Source organism: Pinus tabuliformis, chromosome 6 (genome assembly GCF_031772625.1).
Source record: "Pinus tabuliformis cultivar Carrire ecotype Pingquan chromosome 6, CPIR1, whole genome shotgun sequence".
Lineage (NCBI taxonomy): Eukaryota > Viridiplantae > Streptophyta > Pinopsida > Pinales > Pinaceae > Pinus > Pinus tabuliformis.
The window spans coordinates 170,504,948-170,522,751 of NC_142292.1; the positions used below are offsets into that span (position 1 = coordinate 170,504,948).

The 17,804-nt window shown below is 32.6% G+C and overlaps 1 protein-coding gene across 1 annotated transcript; it reads left to right on the forward strand.

Moving 5' to 3' along the window:
• The first annotated feature begins 7,933 nt into the window (after positions 1-7,933).
• On the forward strand, positions 7,934-9,783 carry LOC149257932 (uncharacterized). The gene is made up of 4 exons (XM_089370427.1): positions 7,934-8,109; positions 8,250-8,385; positions 8,892-8,961; positions 9,267-9,783. The coding sequence occupies exons 1-4, from the start codon at positions 8,070-8,072 to the stop codon at positions 9,498-9,500; spliced, it is 480 nt and encodes a 159-aa protein (XP_089226553.1). The 5' UTR covers positions 7,934-8,069; the 3' UTR covers positions 9,501-9,783.
• The last annotated feature ends 8,021 nt before the right edge of the window (positions 9,784-17,804 follow it).

A 17,804-nucleotide genomic window follows, 5' to 3' on the forward strand; every position in this document is an offset into this window, starting at 1 on the left:
GACGTTTTCTTTTTAGGAAGCGATCTCAGCAGGCTAACAAAAGCCTCGGCTTCAGAAGGGGCCGCAGGAGGCTCCATAGGATCAATTTTTTGCTCGATCCAGCCGAGCTCAACCTTGAGCAGCGGGCATAGCACCCAGATCAGCTCAGATCAGTCAAGGGACTGGATCCGGATCACCAAAGGAAGGCAGGGGACTGCGCGCAAAGGGCCGAGGGCGGATCAGCGTCGCCAACCCTAGATCGCAGCGCGGTCGAACCTCTGGATCGCAAGGGTTGACTGGAAAATTGGGGCACAACAATATTAATAAGGGATACAACTACAATATTAATGGCGTAATCACTAGTATTATAGGGACCTAACATTTTGAGGCATAAAATGGCACTTTTGGGGTAAAAAAGTTTTAAGCGTATCTCCCATCCCCTTGACATTGTTCTATACATCAAGACATTTCCAATGGTGCAAAAATCATCTTAATTGGAGTTTGTATGCAAAAGTTATGCTTATCACAAGTTAACTACCTTATTGACCACCATAGTACCAAGTGGATGACACATTACCCTCAATACTCTCACATGCAACGCTAGTCACATGTGGACTTCCAAAAATTTTCCAAAATGTCCAAAACCTAATTCTAATTAAGAGTTGAGGCATATAAGCACCCTAACCTTAAATGACTATCAGGTTATATTAAATATTGGGTTACTAAGAGCAGAGGGGATTCTGTACTTTTAGTAATGCACTTGTTTCTTACTTGAGTGGAGTATTTAGGAGTGAGATTTGAGAGCATAAAAGAGGAGGGAAAATATTCTACATGAACCACTCAGGGCACAGTGTCATAAGAAACTCCATAGAAAGTGCCATTTTATTTATATTTGCATTTTTATAACTTAAGAAAATAGAATAAAGTGTAAGCATCACCTTCTAGCTAGGTTTTCTCCCATATCAGGTTTCCTAGGACACATCTTATGTTCTTTCATATGAAAGGTGTGTTTACTTGCGTGTTCTTTCATTTTCATATTTTATTTATTTTTATAACTTTGAATAATAATTTAGTGATAATAAATATCAAATCTAAGTACATAAAATTCCATAATAAAATATTTTAGAATAATACAAGGTATATATGATGAACTAATCCACTGGAATATCCACAATAACTTACTAATCATCAAAATAGGATGGAGCAACAAGTAGACCAACATTTCTTAGAGTGTTCTTTACTGAAGGGGAATAAGTGTTTATTTGTCTTCCACCCTATAAACAAACATAAATCAAAGAAAAAAATCATTTTAAATTAGCACCAAAGTCCTATGGACCCTATGAAATCATTCAGCACATTGGAAAAGTGGCCTACAAACTATCTCTTCCATCCCACTCCAAGATTCATCCAATATTTCATATGTCTTGTCTAAAAAAATTGTCAGATAAAAGTGAAAGATGCAAACCATCCTACCAAAAATTGATGAAGAATATTATGGTTGGCTTCAGTTGGAAAGAATACTAGATACCAGTCAATTATGCCAATTCACAATTACGGAAGTATTGATCTAATGGAAATGCATTCCACCCAAATACGCCACATGGACACTAACCATGATCTTGCAGCAATTTTTTCATCTTCAACCTTGAAGAAAACACTATTTTTTAAGGGGAGGTGGGGGGGAGTGGACATTGTCAAAATCCTACTCTAACCTCCATACATTAGGCTACATAAGATCTGTAAACTACTATGGATATTCCACTAGACAATTTGTCACAACAGATCTGATAAAATTATACTTAAAATTTGAAATATACATACATTATGAAAGTTTATTTCTATTTAGATTTTTGGATGTGTAGATTAATGTTTATTGCATATGCATCAAATTATAATTATGCATAAAATAAAGAAAGAAAAATTAAAACTCACAAACAACTATTTACACAAGATATATCCTAGGAAACCTTTTTGGGAGAAAACCCAACTGGAAGGTGAGGCCACTTTGCTCTCTTTCTCTGAAAAAAAACTGGTTGTAAGTACAAATAAGTAAGGCTTGTAGCCCATTGGATACTATAGTGCACAAATCCCCTCTATGTGTTGTGTGCCCTATCCCTCTTAGCTACTCTAATATTCTATGGAACAAAATGCACTCAAAAGGAATGGAACACGTTTTCCTCCTAGTGGTCCACTTATAACATAGTCTGATAGCCTACTAGTGGTTAGGTTTTATTCGTTCAAATCTTAACTAGAGTTACAATATGGAGTTTGTTGGAGTCTTCTTCATCGTGACCACGTGGCTATCCCATTTTCCATGAGTAATGGGGGGGCGACATGGCATCCTCTTGAATTATGTTGGTTAAAACAAGAAGGTAAACTTCTGAGTCGCATATATTTTGCATATGGACTCGATTTGAAGTGATTTTTGCACCGTTGGAAATTTCGTTGTGCATAGAATAGGAAAAAAGGTGTTGCACTAAAGTAGAAAAGTTTTACCCCCAAAAAAACATCATTTTATGCCTCAAAATGCTTCTGCAAGGTTGTAGACTCAAATTTGTCAAACGAGGTCCCACCGGTAAAAATGGTCTTGTGAGCTAATTCCACCACATTTCCACTCTAAAAGGATAGAGATGGATGGAAAACAATATAATGATCAAATTCAAAACAACATAGGATTTAGAAAATTGTTGTATGAAACCATGCCCTTTGAATAAGTCTCATTGGATGCAAGTGGATAGTTATTCCATGTAAAAGGATCCATTTGATAAGGCCCATTAAGTAGTAGATACTCATTAATGATGGTACCACAATTAGTTAAGTTTTTTTTTTTTTTTTTTTTTTTTTTTTTTTTTTTTTTTTTTTTTTTTTTTTTTTTTTTTTTTTTTTTTTTTTTTCTGGAAAATCTATTTAAAGAGATAGGAGAGTACGTAATATTTGTCACGTGTTGTATATTTGGAGTTCTGCTTAGTTGGAAGTCGCCCTTTTTAGGCAAGTGAATATTATATTCTTCTTCACATTATCAAAATAAAAAGGGTATTTTAACATATTATATTTTGTTGTCTCTTGTTTCTAGTTTATCTACAATTATATTCTGAATATACTTGGTTGTGTTCTAATTTTCAGGGGTTAAGGAACATGGCAAAAGGTTATAGGGTCTTAATAAGAAGATCAAGGATCTAATGTCTAGCCTTTTTGAGGCATTGGATAAGGTGGGTGATAATGCCTATAGATTTATCCTATACTCATATATGCCATTTACTCAGTAGTGAACGTGGAAAATTTGAAACTCCAAGAGGGTCCATGTTGGATCAAGATCTAAGGAGTCGGTCTTATCTACCATAGAGGACTTAGAAATAGAAGCTTAGGAAGAGTTGGAAAAATATACAGCTTTGCAAAAATTGGTCTCAAACTACCAAATAAGGCAACATGACATCTGGAAAATTGAGTTGAAATGGCAACTTCCAAGCAAGGAAAAATGGTGCTCCAAAGAGAATGTAAAGGAAATATGTCCTCACCTCATTAGGTGAAACCTTTTGGCGACCAAAAGCATCCCTAAATGGGAAGGTATGATCCCAAATGGATCATTATATAATTATCCATCTATCTTGGTAGATTTTTGGTAGAAAAATTGGAGGAATTGGCTTGTAGGGCACATTTTAGTGGTATGTCCTAGTTTAGATATTTGGGTTTTGGAACATTCTAAAATCATTCTTTGAAGCATCAAATGGCACTTTTCGGGGTCAAAAACTTATGAGTATAGTGCTTCGTCTCTTGACATGTGGAGCTAGTCACATGTGCACTTTCAAGAAGATTATATAAGGTCCAAGTCTTGAAAGTTGATTGAGGGTTGAGGAAAACAAAATCCCTAATCCTATATGATTGTCACTTTATGTTTTATATTGAGCCACTAGGAAGAGAGGGTTTCCATTTTTAGTAGAATACTTGTTCCATAGAGAGGCAATGCATCTAGGAGTGGGATTTTTGACAATAACAGAGGAGAGAAATTTTGTAGCAATCATTTAAGCCATGGCTTCAAAGGAAAGTCCACAGTGAGTGCTCCATTCTTTTTATTTGCATTTTCATAACTAAAAAATTGAAAATAGAGCCTAGGCCTCACCCTATAGTTTTTTTTTCTCTTGTATTCCCTAGATCACACCTTATGTTCATTTGTGTAATGAGTGTATTCATTTTCCATTTCTTTCATTTTCCTATTTCAATTATTACCATTTCATATTTTAGTTGTTTCCATAAGTTGAGCATTAAATTAGTAATAATAAATTTTTGTGTTCATTTGTGTAATGAGTATATTCATTCACTTCTTCTTTCATTTTCATCTTTCAGTTTTTTTCATTTCATATATTAGCTATTTCCTTAAAGTTGAGCATTAAGTTAGTAATAAGAAATTTGAGATTTAAAGAAATAAATTGAATGATAGAAGATTTCATAACATTGCAAGATGTGTGTCACCCCTAATGCAAAATATGTTTTGTTCATGTAAGAAAGAACCCCACCCTACTTGTGGGAATTGAATGTGGATAGAGAGAATGTCAATCATTCCTCCCAAACAATTAAGATAAACTCAATTAACTACAAAATATGATAGCTTAGAACCATTTTCTTTAACAAACTTTGATAATAAAAAACTAAAAGTATCTATTCATATCACTTATATCAATAAGAAGATATATAAAATTAAAACATATATATTAAAGAACTTTTTCTTAAATATAGGGAAAATGAAGTTTTTTTAAGAAGAGAAAACTCTACAAAATAATTTACATTGACTCTTTTACTTGGGCATTTAGATAGTCCTTGCATTGGGAAATTGTATAAAATAATTTAGATTAATTTACATTATATTTTACGTTGATTTTTTAATTTGGCCCTATATATAGCCCTTTTAGTCGGAAATTGGATAAAATAATTTACATTATATTTTTTCTTTCAAATCAAATTTTCCCTCTAGGATAGCTCACTCAGCAAACCCCTATTTTTTGTAAGATTTAGAAATATATTTATATTACGAAGCAACTGATATTACATTGATAGCTTTTGCTTCCCAAAAACTTTGTGGGATCCCATAAAAAAATAGACTGAAGAAACCATATTCCCATGATCCCTGGTTTATCCAAAAAAGACAACAAGAAAAATTAGCTAACATTCAAATGGCAAAGCCAATTAGTAATTACATGAATTGTTGCGCGTTGGGCAAACAAACAAAATAGTGTGCACATATAACATATTAAGGCATATTGAAAGCCATAAAACCATAGGAGAAGTAGACATAGCATATACGAAAAAGAGGAGCCAAGTGCCAAAAAAGACTATTAGTCTACTATAATGACTGGAGAAAGAGTATCAGAGTTTCCTTGTAGTAGAGCTTATGCTGGTGCATTGATAACAACTTGGGTGTGAGGTCACGAGTCTGATCTGGAGCCTAAATCAAACACCACATAGCGTTCAACCCGCGTTAATATGGTGACAATATCGTCCAAATTGTACATGATGTCCCAAAGGATCCTTTTAATCTCCTCTTATCCTACAAATAGTCGATACTGGTCAACTTGCTTGTCTTGGATGACCATGTGAAGCAAGGTTTCTAGTTGATGATGCAAAGCCACTGAGTGGAGAAAATGAAGTCTCTTTTGTGAAATTTTCTAGGATCTGGAGTCCACCTGAAGATGTTGTCGCTGATTTTAGTATCATAAAAATATATTTGATCGCCAAACTCCTTGGCTTCCAAGTGAACGCTCTCATTCCTCACTTTCGAGGGCACGGAGTAAAAGTGGTAAGCAACTGAGTGCTATCTGAATAGACGTCGGCAATGAGAGGTTGATGCTCCTATGGCACCACCCTGGTGACTAGGTTGACGCATCTGAGGCTCCATAAAAACAACTGGTATTGACAAACTTGTTTAGGGTGACCAAACTAGAGTGAAATCGATGGTGTAACCAAACACAATTTGTATGACCAGAAATCGAACCTGGAGACAACAAGAGTGGAGGGGTGATATTTCAGTAATGTACAATCTAGCATGAGAGTGAAGGTGAAATGTTAGAAGGATGTCATCGACCAAAAATAGGGTAAATAACCTTATACCCCTGTGAATGGAAACTTACTTTTGGCACAAGATTTGTAGTTGGGAGAGGTGTGTGAGGACTATACCAACTAACCTTGGTAAGACTAAGCCTAAATTCTTTCGGAACCAAATTGAAAATGTGCTCGAGTACCAAACACCACATGCCAGGACCGAACAACTAAATGAAATGCCCGCATAGTCGGTGATTTGGGAGGACGCAGAAGGAAACATAGCCACCAGCTCAAAAGAAGGACCCGTCATGTTGTGTAGAAAGAGAACAAAAAACATGGGTGCCTGCAATAACCAGCGAAACTACCAAACCAAAGCGATACACAATAACCCGTGAATTGGCAACAAACACTGAAGCGGGAAGGAGGTAAATATATAAACGGACCTTCACCGAATTCGCAAAGTGCACCAATTTTGGTGAGTAAAACAGACCTGGAACCATTGGAATCCTAGAAACACTCGTGAAAATCTGCCACCCTGGGGTGAAATTCCTGCGCTTATAAAGAAAACCCATGACCTAAAGATCAAACGGGCGGAAAAGACTGCATGAACGATCATAAGCCAAAGAGGGACAAGTGTGCATTATGGCACACAAGTTGACACTCACATTAAACACCCAATTCATGTGCACCCTCCCCCGAAATGTGTCCATGATCAAACTCAAAATTCGAACACTGAAAACCAGGAGAATGTTAGACAGAGATCCCTCTCCCACCACTTGCCTACATTTAAAGTAGTTTGACAAAGTTTGTTGTGGTTGAACTTGAAGGTAATCGGACTGCCACGCGTGGGTCAGGGTTGGATAGGTGGTGACGTCGGCTCTCTTCCCCAAGTGCACCTTCCTCTTCTCCATTACCTTCTCATGCATGCCAATCATGCTTACTAACGCCATTGGTAACCTTAAAAACACCCCATCGGGGTCACTTAGTAAGCCCATTATATAAAGTTATTTTATATTGATAGGATAGCTCACTTAGCAAGCCCATCATATAAAGTTATTTTATATTCATATTATTTAGGTATAGTTTATGATGTTCCATTAAAAGATTACAATTTCAAATCTAAAAAAGTAAAGTATATACACCTCCATATTCCTTATTTTTCTAAAAACTTATATTAGTTTACTAAAATATAATTTTTTAATAATTAAGAAATAAAATAAATTTATACTCATTTTAAAATAAATTTATATTTATTATATTCTTTAACTTATCTGGACACATTATTATTATTATTATTATCCAGTTTTAAGTTCACTGCCAAGTCAGAGACTAAATTGGTGTATGAGGCCAAGTTAGAAACTAAATTGGTATATGAGACCCCCTTGTTTGTGGGACAAGGGACTCACCTAAGCGCAGTGACTTGACTACTAAGTCTACTAAAACATACATACCCTACCCTCTGATTTTAAACCTGTAACTTCTTAGAAAAAACACATACTCTTAACTATTATTAAACCCACTCAAACAATATTACATTATAATTTTTTTAAATAATAAAAAATTAAAATAAATTTATACCAATCTTAAAATGAATTTATTTTCATTATTAAATCATAAATACTAAGAATATAAGAACGTATACCAAGAGCAGTGAAAAGGTTTCTGCGAACATAATTTTGCGTGAGATGTACTTCATCGACCCGGCTAGAAGAAAATGCGAAAATTACCGACAGGAAAATAGGTGGCGCACTGGAGGGTACTGGGGATTCAAATAAAAGGGTAACTTTGATGAAGCCAAAGGTTTAGAATAAACTGATGGCCACGCATTAGTAAAACATATTCTTCTTTCTCGCTACAGAGACTATTTCTTTCTTGCAATGGTAGATCTCGAAGTATTCTGCGTTCAAGTCTATAAAAACTGAAATTAGCTGAAACCAATATGGCGTTAAATCAGTGAAGTTGGCGAATCGTGAATCATATAAGCTTACCACTCTGTGTTGCTGCGAGCATCATACTTTCGCCTCTGCAAGCATCAGGATTTCTGTACAAGCAAGATCGCCATGGGCCAAGTTCTGAGCGATTTACAGAACAGATTTAAATGTATTGATCTCAGATACATTTGTGGCAATTTTGTTCCCGTTATTATATGAATTTCACTGTCTGTAGTCCTGCAGTTGTTTGACTTTGTTAAACTGTTAGAGTTACCGATCATTTATTGTTGTCACCACGATGTGTTGCAGACCACATCTCAGAAGAACAACTGAATAAGATCATAGACGCCACGTTTGACAGATCACCAGGTGATACAGATGGAAAAGATGGGAAGAAAATTATGACCTTTGACCAGTTCTATGATGCAATTCTTGACATCTACAGGTAAGTTTATAAAAATGGAAATAAGTTTGCAATTCTAAATTTGATTTTGTCTTTTTTAATTCGCTTGAAGTATATGGATTTCTTTGAATTTATTTCAATTTCTTCCAATTTATCTTAATTATCGAACTCATGTGTGGTTATATCTTCGGATCCATCACATTTTGTTGTTTTATGTATCGATCTTTTTAACCATCTTCTGTGATTGCAATGGATCCAGAAAATATAACCACCACAAATAATGCAGATGGCAGAAATCTCAAATCCGTTATTGAACTCATCTTAATAGTTGATGTTTTATGTATCGACCTTTCTAACCATCTTCTGTGGTTGCAATGGATCCAGAAAATATAACCACAAATAATGCAGATGGCAGAAATCTCAAATCCGTTATTGAACTCATCTTAATAGTTGATTTGCTAAATATTTAACAATTAAACAAACATTCCTGAATTTATTTCTCAAGGCAATTTCACTTTATATTTTTGTACTTCTTTTTATTGGAATAGGAAAACCAATGAGATATGTGGGACCAAATGCGCTCCTCCATCAAAGGAATCAGTGTTCAAAAGGCTAAAGGTATGTAATTAATTTCAGTGTTTAAAATGCTAGAAGTATGTAATTAATTTCAGAAAAGTCTAATTGTTTTATTTTTAGCAATGATTTAATTGGTTTAATTTATTTTTTTAAGTTTGATAGACTATTCAACGGATGTTAACCATCATCATGATCATCATATAGATTAAAAAAATAAAACAGTTAGATTATTTTAGATTGATGATCCCTATAACCCAAAAAAGTATTCTAAAATTAGGAAAAACAAAATTCAGTCATTGTGCCATAAGTGAAATTTAAAAATGGGTGGATACCATAACTGCATGCAGGAATATGATTTAAACAAAAATAAAGAAATCGATCGCGAGGAATTCCACTTGTTTGTTCGAAAAGCCTCCAAACATCTTGTGGCAACATACAGAGATATGGTGATTGTGACAGTAGCAGCCCCTGCTGCTGTTATGTTAACAAAGAGGGCCACTCAGGGAGTACCGTATACAGTCATTTATGCATCTACTGTGGCTGCTGCTCTGTTAGTGAGATATAAGTTCTTCAGCAAATAAAACTCCAGGCCCAATCTGATCGCAAGCAAGCAGTTGAAGGTCCTCAGCGCACATTATAATATGCGATTCGTGGTTTCAAAAGTTGTTATGATTGCAGTGCATTTTATTAGCAATTGGAAAATTGTCTAGGTTAGCAAATTATTAATGGTGTTATGTTCTTGTGTATTGTTTGGTCTTAGCTGACGTTAACTATTATCATCATTATTAATAATGTAATGATGTTATTCTGTTTTGTAATTTTTTCCTGTAAATCATATTAAGTTGTTCTGTATTTTTTTAATGATATCGTTTTTGTTTTTTGTTCCCCTTATAATAATGTAACGATGTTATTCTGTTTTGTAATTTTTTCCTGCAAATAATATTAAGTTTGTAGAGGAAAGTTCCCGGAAAATCACATATAATATTAAGTTTGTAGAGGAAAGTTCCGAGAAAATCACATAGAAAAACTTTTGTCAACGAGTTTCGAACCAGCTAGTGTGGTTCATCGTCATGACAAGTTGAATGAGCAGATCTCATTGAGCACAATAAATAGATAAGGCATAGAATCCTATTAAATAGTTCTGTATTTTTTATTATAAAAAAAATAATTTTTTTAATATTTGGTATTTTAAAGCAAAAAATTATTATTGTTATGATTAATATAATCATATTAATAAATATGGTTAATATAATTCATAATATATATTAAAACATATAAAAATTAATAATTATTGATTTTTTATCGGACAATATTAAATAAATAATTATTAATAATAAAAATATTATTAGTGATTTATTCATAATATTAAATCGTTCTGTATTTTTTATTAAAAAAAAAAAAAAATTAATATTTAGTATTTTAGAGCAAAAAATTATTATTGTTATGATTAATATAATCATATTAATAAATATAGTTAATATAATTCATAATATATATTAAAACATATAAAAATTAATAATTATTGATTTTTTTATCGGACAATATTAAATAAATAATTATTAATAATAAAAATATTATTAATGATTTATTTGATTTACCCAATAAACACTTTAAATGTTTATCACTAAACCCCTTCCCAAAAAAATAAAAAAAATTTATCAGACAATATTAAATAAATAATTATTAATAATAAAAATATTATTAATGATTTATTTGACTTACCCAATAAACACTTTAAAGGTTTATCACTAAACCCCTTCCCAAAAAACAAAGAATACTGTAATTATTACCATCTAAATTGACAATTAAAAAAATACAATCACTCGTATTATTGTTTATATTAAATCTTAACATCAAAAAATCTCAATTATATTAAGTTAAAAAACAATTTTTTTAATCAATAAGATCAAAACATTGTGATCATATGCTTCCTAATACACTGTGATCATATGCTATATAATATTGTTTATTTGGAACCTTAATTTCTTGATTTCTTTTCAATTATATTAATTAAAATTAAATTAAAAAACAGTTTTTTAATCAACAAGATCAAAACACTGTGATCATATGCTACATAGTATTGTTTATTTGGAACCTTAATTTCTTGAAATTTTTTTCAATTATATTAATTAAAATTAAATCTCAATGTCTTGTTTATTTCCAATGATATTAGGTTAAAAAATACTCTATCACTGCATTTCTTCGCAACACAACATTACACTACGCGTTTTCTTATCAGTGTCGGCTGCAAATGCATTCAGGGTAATGCATTTATTTTTAAAAAACAAAATTGCACGGAAAGTTAATATAAATTATTGCATTAACAAATCATTTTAAAATCAATATCTTCTCAATTAAAAAACAAACAAAATTTAAATTTAATTTAATATAGAATTCAAGGATGATAATGAAATGACATTTTAAAGTTTATGAGGCTAAAAATAATCTATGAAATTATTAGTTTTTTATTTTTCGTCTTTTGCAATTCAATCTTTTTCCAATTCAAATTGATGATGAGTTGGCCCAACCTTCCAATAAAAATAATCTATGAGACCATTAGTTTCTTATTTTTAGTTTTTGCAATTCAATCTTTTTTCAATTCAAATTGATGATGAGCTGGCCCAACCTTTCAACAATCCCCTCGCTAAAAAGACAAATCCAAGAAACTTTTTTTAAAATGGGAAGGGCTCCCTTTAGAACCATTATTGGCCCTCTTTTTTGTACATATATGTGTCACAATAAACTGACATCTGTCACATGGAAACATTCACATTACAGCCAATATACGCCACATACGCTGCAGCATCCGCGCAGCTCCACAGGAATCAAACGCGGCCGGGGTGCGTGCAAACCACCGCTACATCATGCACTCGTGTGCAATGCCAAGAAACTTATGCTAATATGTTCTCATAACTTTCTCTTATGTCTTTGAATGCATCACATTCCAAAATGAAATGTTTTTCCGATTCTATAGCCTTAGATGTGCAAAATGTACCCACCCTTCCTAAGTTTTTTTGGGCTTTTTCCACTGTCCTCTTTCACACCTAAATTGATGTGAGTTGGTCTTTAATTAAATAATAATTAAACTTTACCTTCTACAAAACTCTAGCTCCAATAAACTCTTTTTAAATTAGCATTCACTAATCTTAAAATTTGTATTTTAAGAAATGATTATATTTCTGATATTTCAAATAAATTTGGAAATTAAATAAGATAAGCTCGTTGTAGTTGGATTTTACTCATTGAAAATTATTTATTAAGGAAATAATGATCAAGAGGAAAAGGCTAAGGCTATTTATTAAGGAAATAACGCTCAAGAGGAAAAGGTTGAGAAACAATAACCCTCAATCTCTTTATCAAACGAAACTAGGCATATTCCATTTATCATGCAATCCTATCCGGTGATTTAATAAAAATTTGAAATTCCACAAGCCTACATCTTTGAAATAAATATCCGTATCAGCCTAAAGATAAGATAATACAATCATATTTTTCGAAATATTATCAACAATTTAGTTGTATTCTGCATCACAGGTCACCCATACATTGAAGTTCTCTGTCATGTAATCAAACTTTATTACATTTTAATATGGTTGTATAACATATATCAATTTAGGAGTATAGTTGTTATTATTCAAAAGTCTATTGATTTAATAAATAAACTATATATTCATTTCATTTTACCGATCATAATAAGAATATATTTAATTATTTATCTTTAAAAAAATTTAAAATATAAATATAAATTTATAATAATTAAATAAATTATTTTTAAAAATAATAAATTATATATCATTCATAAATATTTATTTATTATTATTATTAAAAAAAACGAAATACCCATTCAATTTTCTCTGTATTACTAAATTTTTCTCAAACTTCAATTTAAGATTTAGTTCATTTTAGTAACATTTTCATTAATAACCAAAATACCCTTAGAAGAGGGTATCAATAATAACCAAAATACTCGTAGAAGAGGGTATCACTGCTGGGAAATAAAAAGATATCTCTGTCTAAGTTATGAAGCCAACTTTTCCAGCAATTTTCTTTACCAATGTATTTTGTTTGTTTTCATTGAGTAATTGATTATACCTATAATATATAATAGGTATATAATTAAAATAAAATTATAATATATAATAAAAATAAAAATTATATATATATATGAAAATAAAAATCAAATAAAATCGATTACTCAATCAAAATAAATCCAATATATTAAAAATTAGCTTCATAAATTCTAAATAAAAGATTCTTTTATTTTCTAGAAGTGTTACCAAGAAAATTTTAATTAATATTAAAAAAAATATATATATATATATATATATATATATATATATATATACTTATTTGTATTTATATCACAATTTTTAAATGGAGGAATTTGCTAACTTTTATACATTTTTTATCCATCATATTAAAAGTATAGATTGGAATGAAAATTAAGATTTATATAATATATGTTGATTTTAAAATATGATTTTTATTTTTTAAATTTACACACATTTGTATTCCTATTACAATTTCTAAATTTGGTTTGGAATGAAAATCTAAATTTGGTTTGAAATGAAAACAAATAACATAGTGCTAGGCATAATCATTAGTTTTTGTTTTATTATGATTAGTGAAAATTGATTGATTTTACATTAATTGTATTTTATAGTTTTGTTTAAAAATTTAAAATGATATAGCATTTTTATTATTTTATATAGAAAATTTGATTTTATTGAACACAAAGAATTTTATTATTTAATATAGGAGAGATATTGTGGTGAAGTGTTAGATAAAACAAAAAATAAAAATAATAACAATGATAGATTTGGATTAACAAATATCTATGTTGTTAATTGATTGCATTGATATGTTTGTTTATAGCCCAATATGAGAGATATTGTAGAAGCTTTACATGTTAAAGTGAAACATTAGATCAAAAAATAAAAATAATAAAATATAATATGGGCTAAATTAAATGAGTAAGAACAAGTAAAATTAATAATAAAAATAATAAGCTTGTATGTAGCAATTTTGTTTTTATTAATAAAATTAGAGATAATTACTTGCACCAAAAAAAATTCATAACATAAATATCACTTCAAAAGAAATTTAAACCAATGTAGATCTATGAGCATGGTATTTTTTTAATAATTTTGTGGATGGTAGGAAGGGATGAGTGGACCAATTTAAAATGATTGGGCTTGCCCATATGTCTCAAAAAGTTTCCTCATCCTTCTTGGAGTCATGACATTGACAATTTAAAAAAAAAATTGAGCAATGGCGGGCTCATTGCATAAATCTGACTCGAAGATTAATTCTAATTCAATCAATCTTTCCTTTCAACCCTTCCTATATTCCAATTCTCAACTTTGCAAGCCCCCATCTCAGTCAAATAGCAAATGCCCCAAGAGCTCAAGCAATTTCTCTGGAAAGGAGGCAAGAAAAACTCTAAAAAGTTTCATCTAGTGAGTTCGAGGTGGTTAGGCTTCCAAAATCCAGGGGGAGGGGGGGTGTTAGGAATAAGATACCCCCTTCTATTGAATATAGCCCTTGGGTTAAATTTGGTTTAGCAACTATTCATTAGGTATAATGATTGGTGGAAACAGGTGCTTCATAAAAAAATTCTTAATGTGGCGAGAGAATTTTGTATTCATCATATTCCTCTTAATAGAGGCAGCTCCCACAGATGGCGGTTGATTTTTCTTTTATTCCTTTAATTAGATCTAACATGACTTGGATTCTAGGAAATGGGAAATCAAAAAAAAAATGGATGAGGGAATTATGGGAAATCATCCTCTAGGCTCAAATTCCATATTTCATCCCTTAAGTAATTAGCTAATTTCCTAGCCTAAAATATCTCCATGGGATATCTTCTCGTGGTCATTTGACAAGAATTGGTTGAACTGGGCTAAGGTAACATTAGGGTCACCTTGTTGGTATTTGGAGATCTCTCAAATCCATTATTGTTGGATGTACTCCTTCCTCCTTATTAGATCGAGACTCTAGAGGTTCGGAAGGTGATTTGTATTCTCTTAAAAAGGGTTATCAATATTTTATCTTCCCTTATGTTAGACGTCCCTCTTCTCGAATTGGGCCTTTAGTTGGAGTTAAGACAGTGACCCAAAAATTAATATTTTTTGTTGGATATTAATTCATAGGAAGATCCTAACAGCTTAGAATTTATTAAAAAGAGGAATTGTTGGACCGTCCTAGTGCGCTTTGTGTAAGCACGTTGTTAATCATCTCCTCTTGGAATGCCCTTTCTTGCTTGAAGTTTGGGGAGTGATATTATCTCAATTAAAATAAAGGGTAATTTGGCCTTCTTTGTTGCAAGACTTGTTGGGAAAATGTAAAAAAAAGTTATAATGGCTCTTTGGCAAGGAAAAAATTAATGAACAAAATATAGGAAGTACTACTTACATATGTATGCTGGAAAATTTGGCTAGCTAGAAATCGGGTTGTTTTTCAATAAAGCTTCTTGGAGAATGTTTTCAAGCTAACAAAATAAATGAATAGGATCAGAATCTGGATATGGAGGAATGATCCAAGTGGTTCTAGACACGCTCGGAATTCATAGGTGGATTTGGAAAAGATCAAAAATCAAATTCACTGGATTGAAGTGGAACTAGTGTCAAATCAAAGATCTTGTTGCAAGCTTTCTAACGGCGCAAATGGAACCTCAATCTGAGTTCATATGTGAAAGTTATGGCTAGTCAAAGTTTTGGTCAAACTAGGCCCAACGACAACCACTAACAAAGCAACAATTTGGCACTTATCGATGCATGGATTTCGGTGGCTAGAATGGGAGAATTTGTTACCTCTTTAATTTGGTCAGTGACCCCAAATTTGGCCGAAGGGTTTTTTAACAAATTTGTTATATATATATATATAAATGTTAAAAAAATAGGTGGTGGGCTACCAACCCCGCCACCCATAAAACATATTATATATAGAAAATAAAACAAAATGGGTCAGGGCCGCGAGTGACCCTAACCCTGCCTGACCACCATATGATAGTGTGTTAATTATTCTGAAGACTCCGACGGGATTTAAACCTACCTGACCCAGTGGGCCCACCAGCCAAAATGGGCAGCCTTGTTACCAAAGTGAAACCACGCGCCAATTATAACAACGATTATTCCAAGGGTCCTGCGGGTTGGACCCTAGGACCTCCCCAACCAAAACCTTAACTTATATGTCGCGACCCAACAAGTCGTTGGCCATTGGTTGGAAGTTTTTCCTGCCCAAAACTTATTTAAACCTTGCATTTCATCCAACGGAAGGAGGAGAGGCGGAGACCGAGAGTCTAGCCAGCAAAACAATGCACAGAACCAAGAAAGTGGAACCCTAACACAAGGGTATCTTATTTTATGCTGAGAAGATTCCTTGGGGGTCCAGAAGTGCCAGTGTCATAAAGGGGTCGACTTTATTGTCATTTTTCACAGTTTTTCGCCACGAATCCAACCATGCAACCTGTTTCTCTAGCACAGGTATACATTTTCAAGCCATCCCCAAAAGTGGAGGTATAAGGTATCATTTCATAATTGCTTGAAATTTATTTCTATTACCATTTAATGAAAGAGGCCTCCCCAAATTGAGCAGGGCCCAGAGACGTAGCCCACACTAGGTGAACTTTGTTATCAAGTTGTTTTTTTGCCTTTGATCCCATGGTTTATTTTTAATTCCACTTCTTTTATGTGTTTATGTCACTTGGTTACATCCTCTTTTATATGCAATTATGTATGCATCCTTGAAGTAAAAGATCTTGATCAAGTTTGGTATCAGAGAATGTCTTCTTGATGCGAGTTGCATGAGTGAATGTTAATCATGAAAAAACTCCAAAGAGGAGAAAGAAAACTCAAATCCTTTGATCCTAAAGTGAGGCGTGCAACACAAAGATGAAACATGGCAGATGAGCAAGCTCGAACAGAGGAAGAGCGAAACTATCACAAGATCTTCACCATGGCAGAATATGAGAAGACAATAAAGAATGAGAAGAAAGAACCAGATGATCATGCCTTAGTAATCATGAAGGTGGAAGAGGAGAGCCTCTAGAACCGCCCTCTCCATCCACCAGTGCAATTTCTTCTTCTTCCTCTTCCCACCATTCTAACAGACGTCATAAAAATGCATCTAAGAATCTATTTTTTAAGCTAGAGTAAAGTTTCATTTGCCCACATATAATGCAGAATGTAATGTATAGAAATTAAATAAATGGATTCGATAGATCAAGGTCTATTGTCAGATTCAGCAGATCGAGGAAGATGAGGCCAAGATCCAATTAGCATCTCTTTGGCTGAGTAGCACCACTCTCGTTTGGTGGGAGAGCAAGTTGTAGAAAGGTAGCAAAAACATGGGTAATCTCCTTTCTTCTTGGTCCAATTTTGTTTCTGCATTAAAAGAATAGTTTTATCCTTTGGGTTATCGACAAAAGGATTTAATGGAATGGCAATATTTCAGACAAGGAAAGGGTCAAAATGTACAAAGGTTCACAGAATATTTTAGAAAACAAGATTTGAATTTGGTCATTTCACTTGATTCACCAAAAATTGTAACAAAGTATATTGGTGGTTTACATAGTTACATAAGGAATTCTTTGTTGTTATTTGAGCGTACTACTATTGATGTTGCCAGTGTGAAAGTCATTCACTTTGAAAGCAGGGGCAAGAATGACAAAGAATATCAACCCAAGAAATTATTTTTCAAACCTTATAATGGCAAGTTCAAAGGAAAAGGTAAGTGAAAGAACAAAAAGGCAGCTACAACCAAGAAGGAGGAAGGATCAAAGCCATCTTGGACACATCACAAGAAGGAATGTTGTAATGATGAACATTGTTCGAAGTTGCATCCAGAGTAGAGATCAAAGAGATTTGGTGGTAAGAACAAGCAAA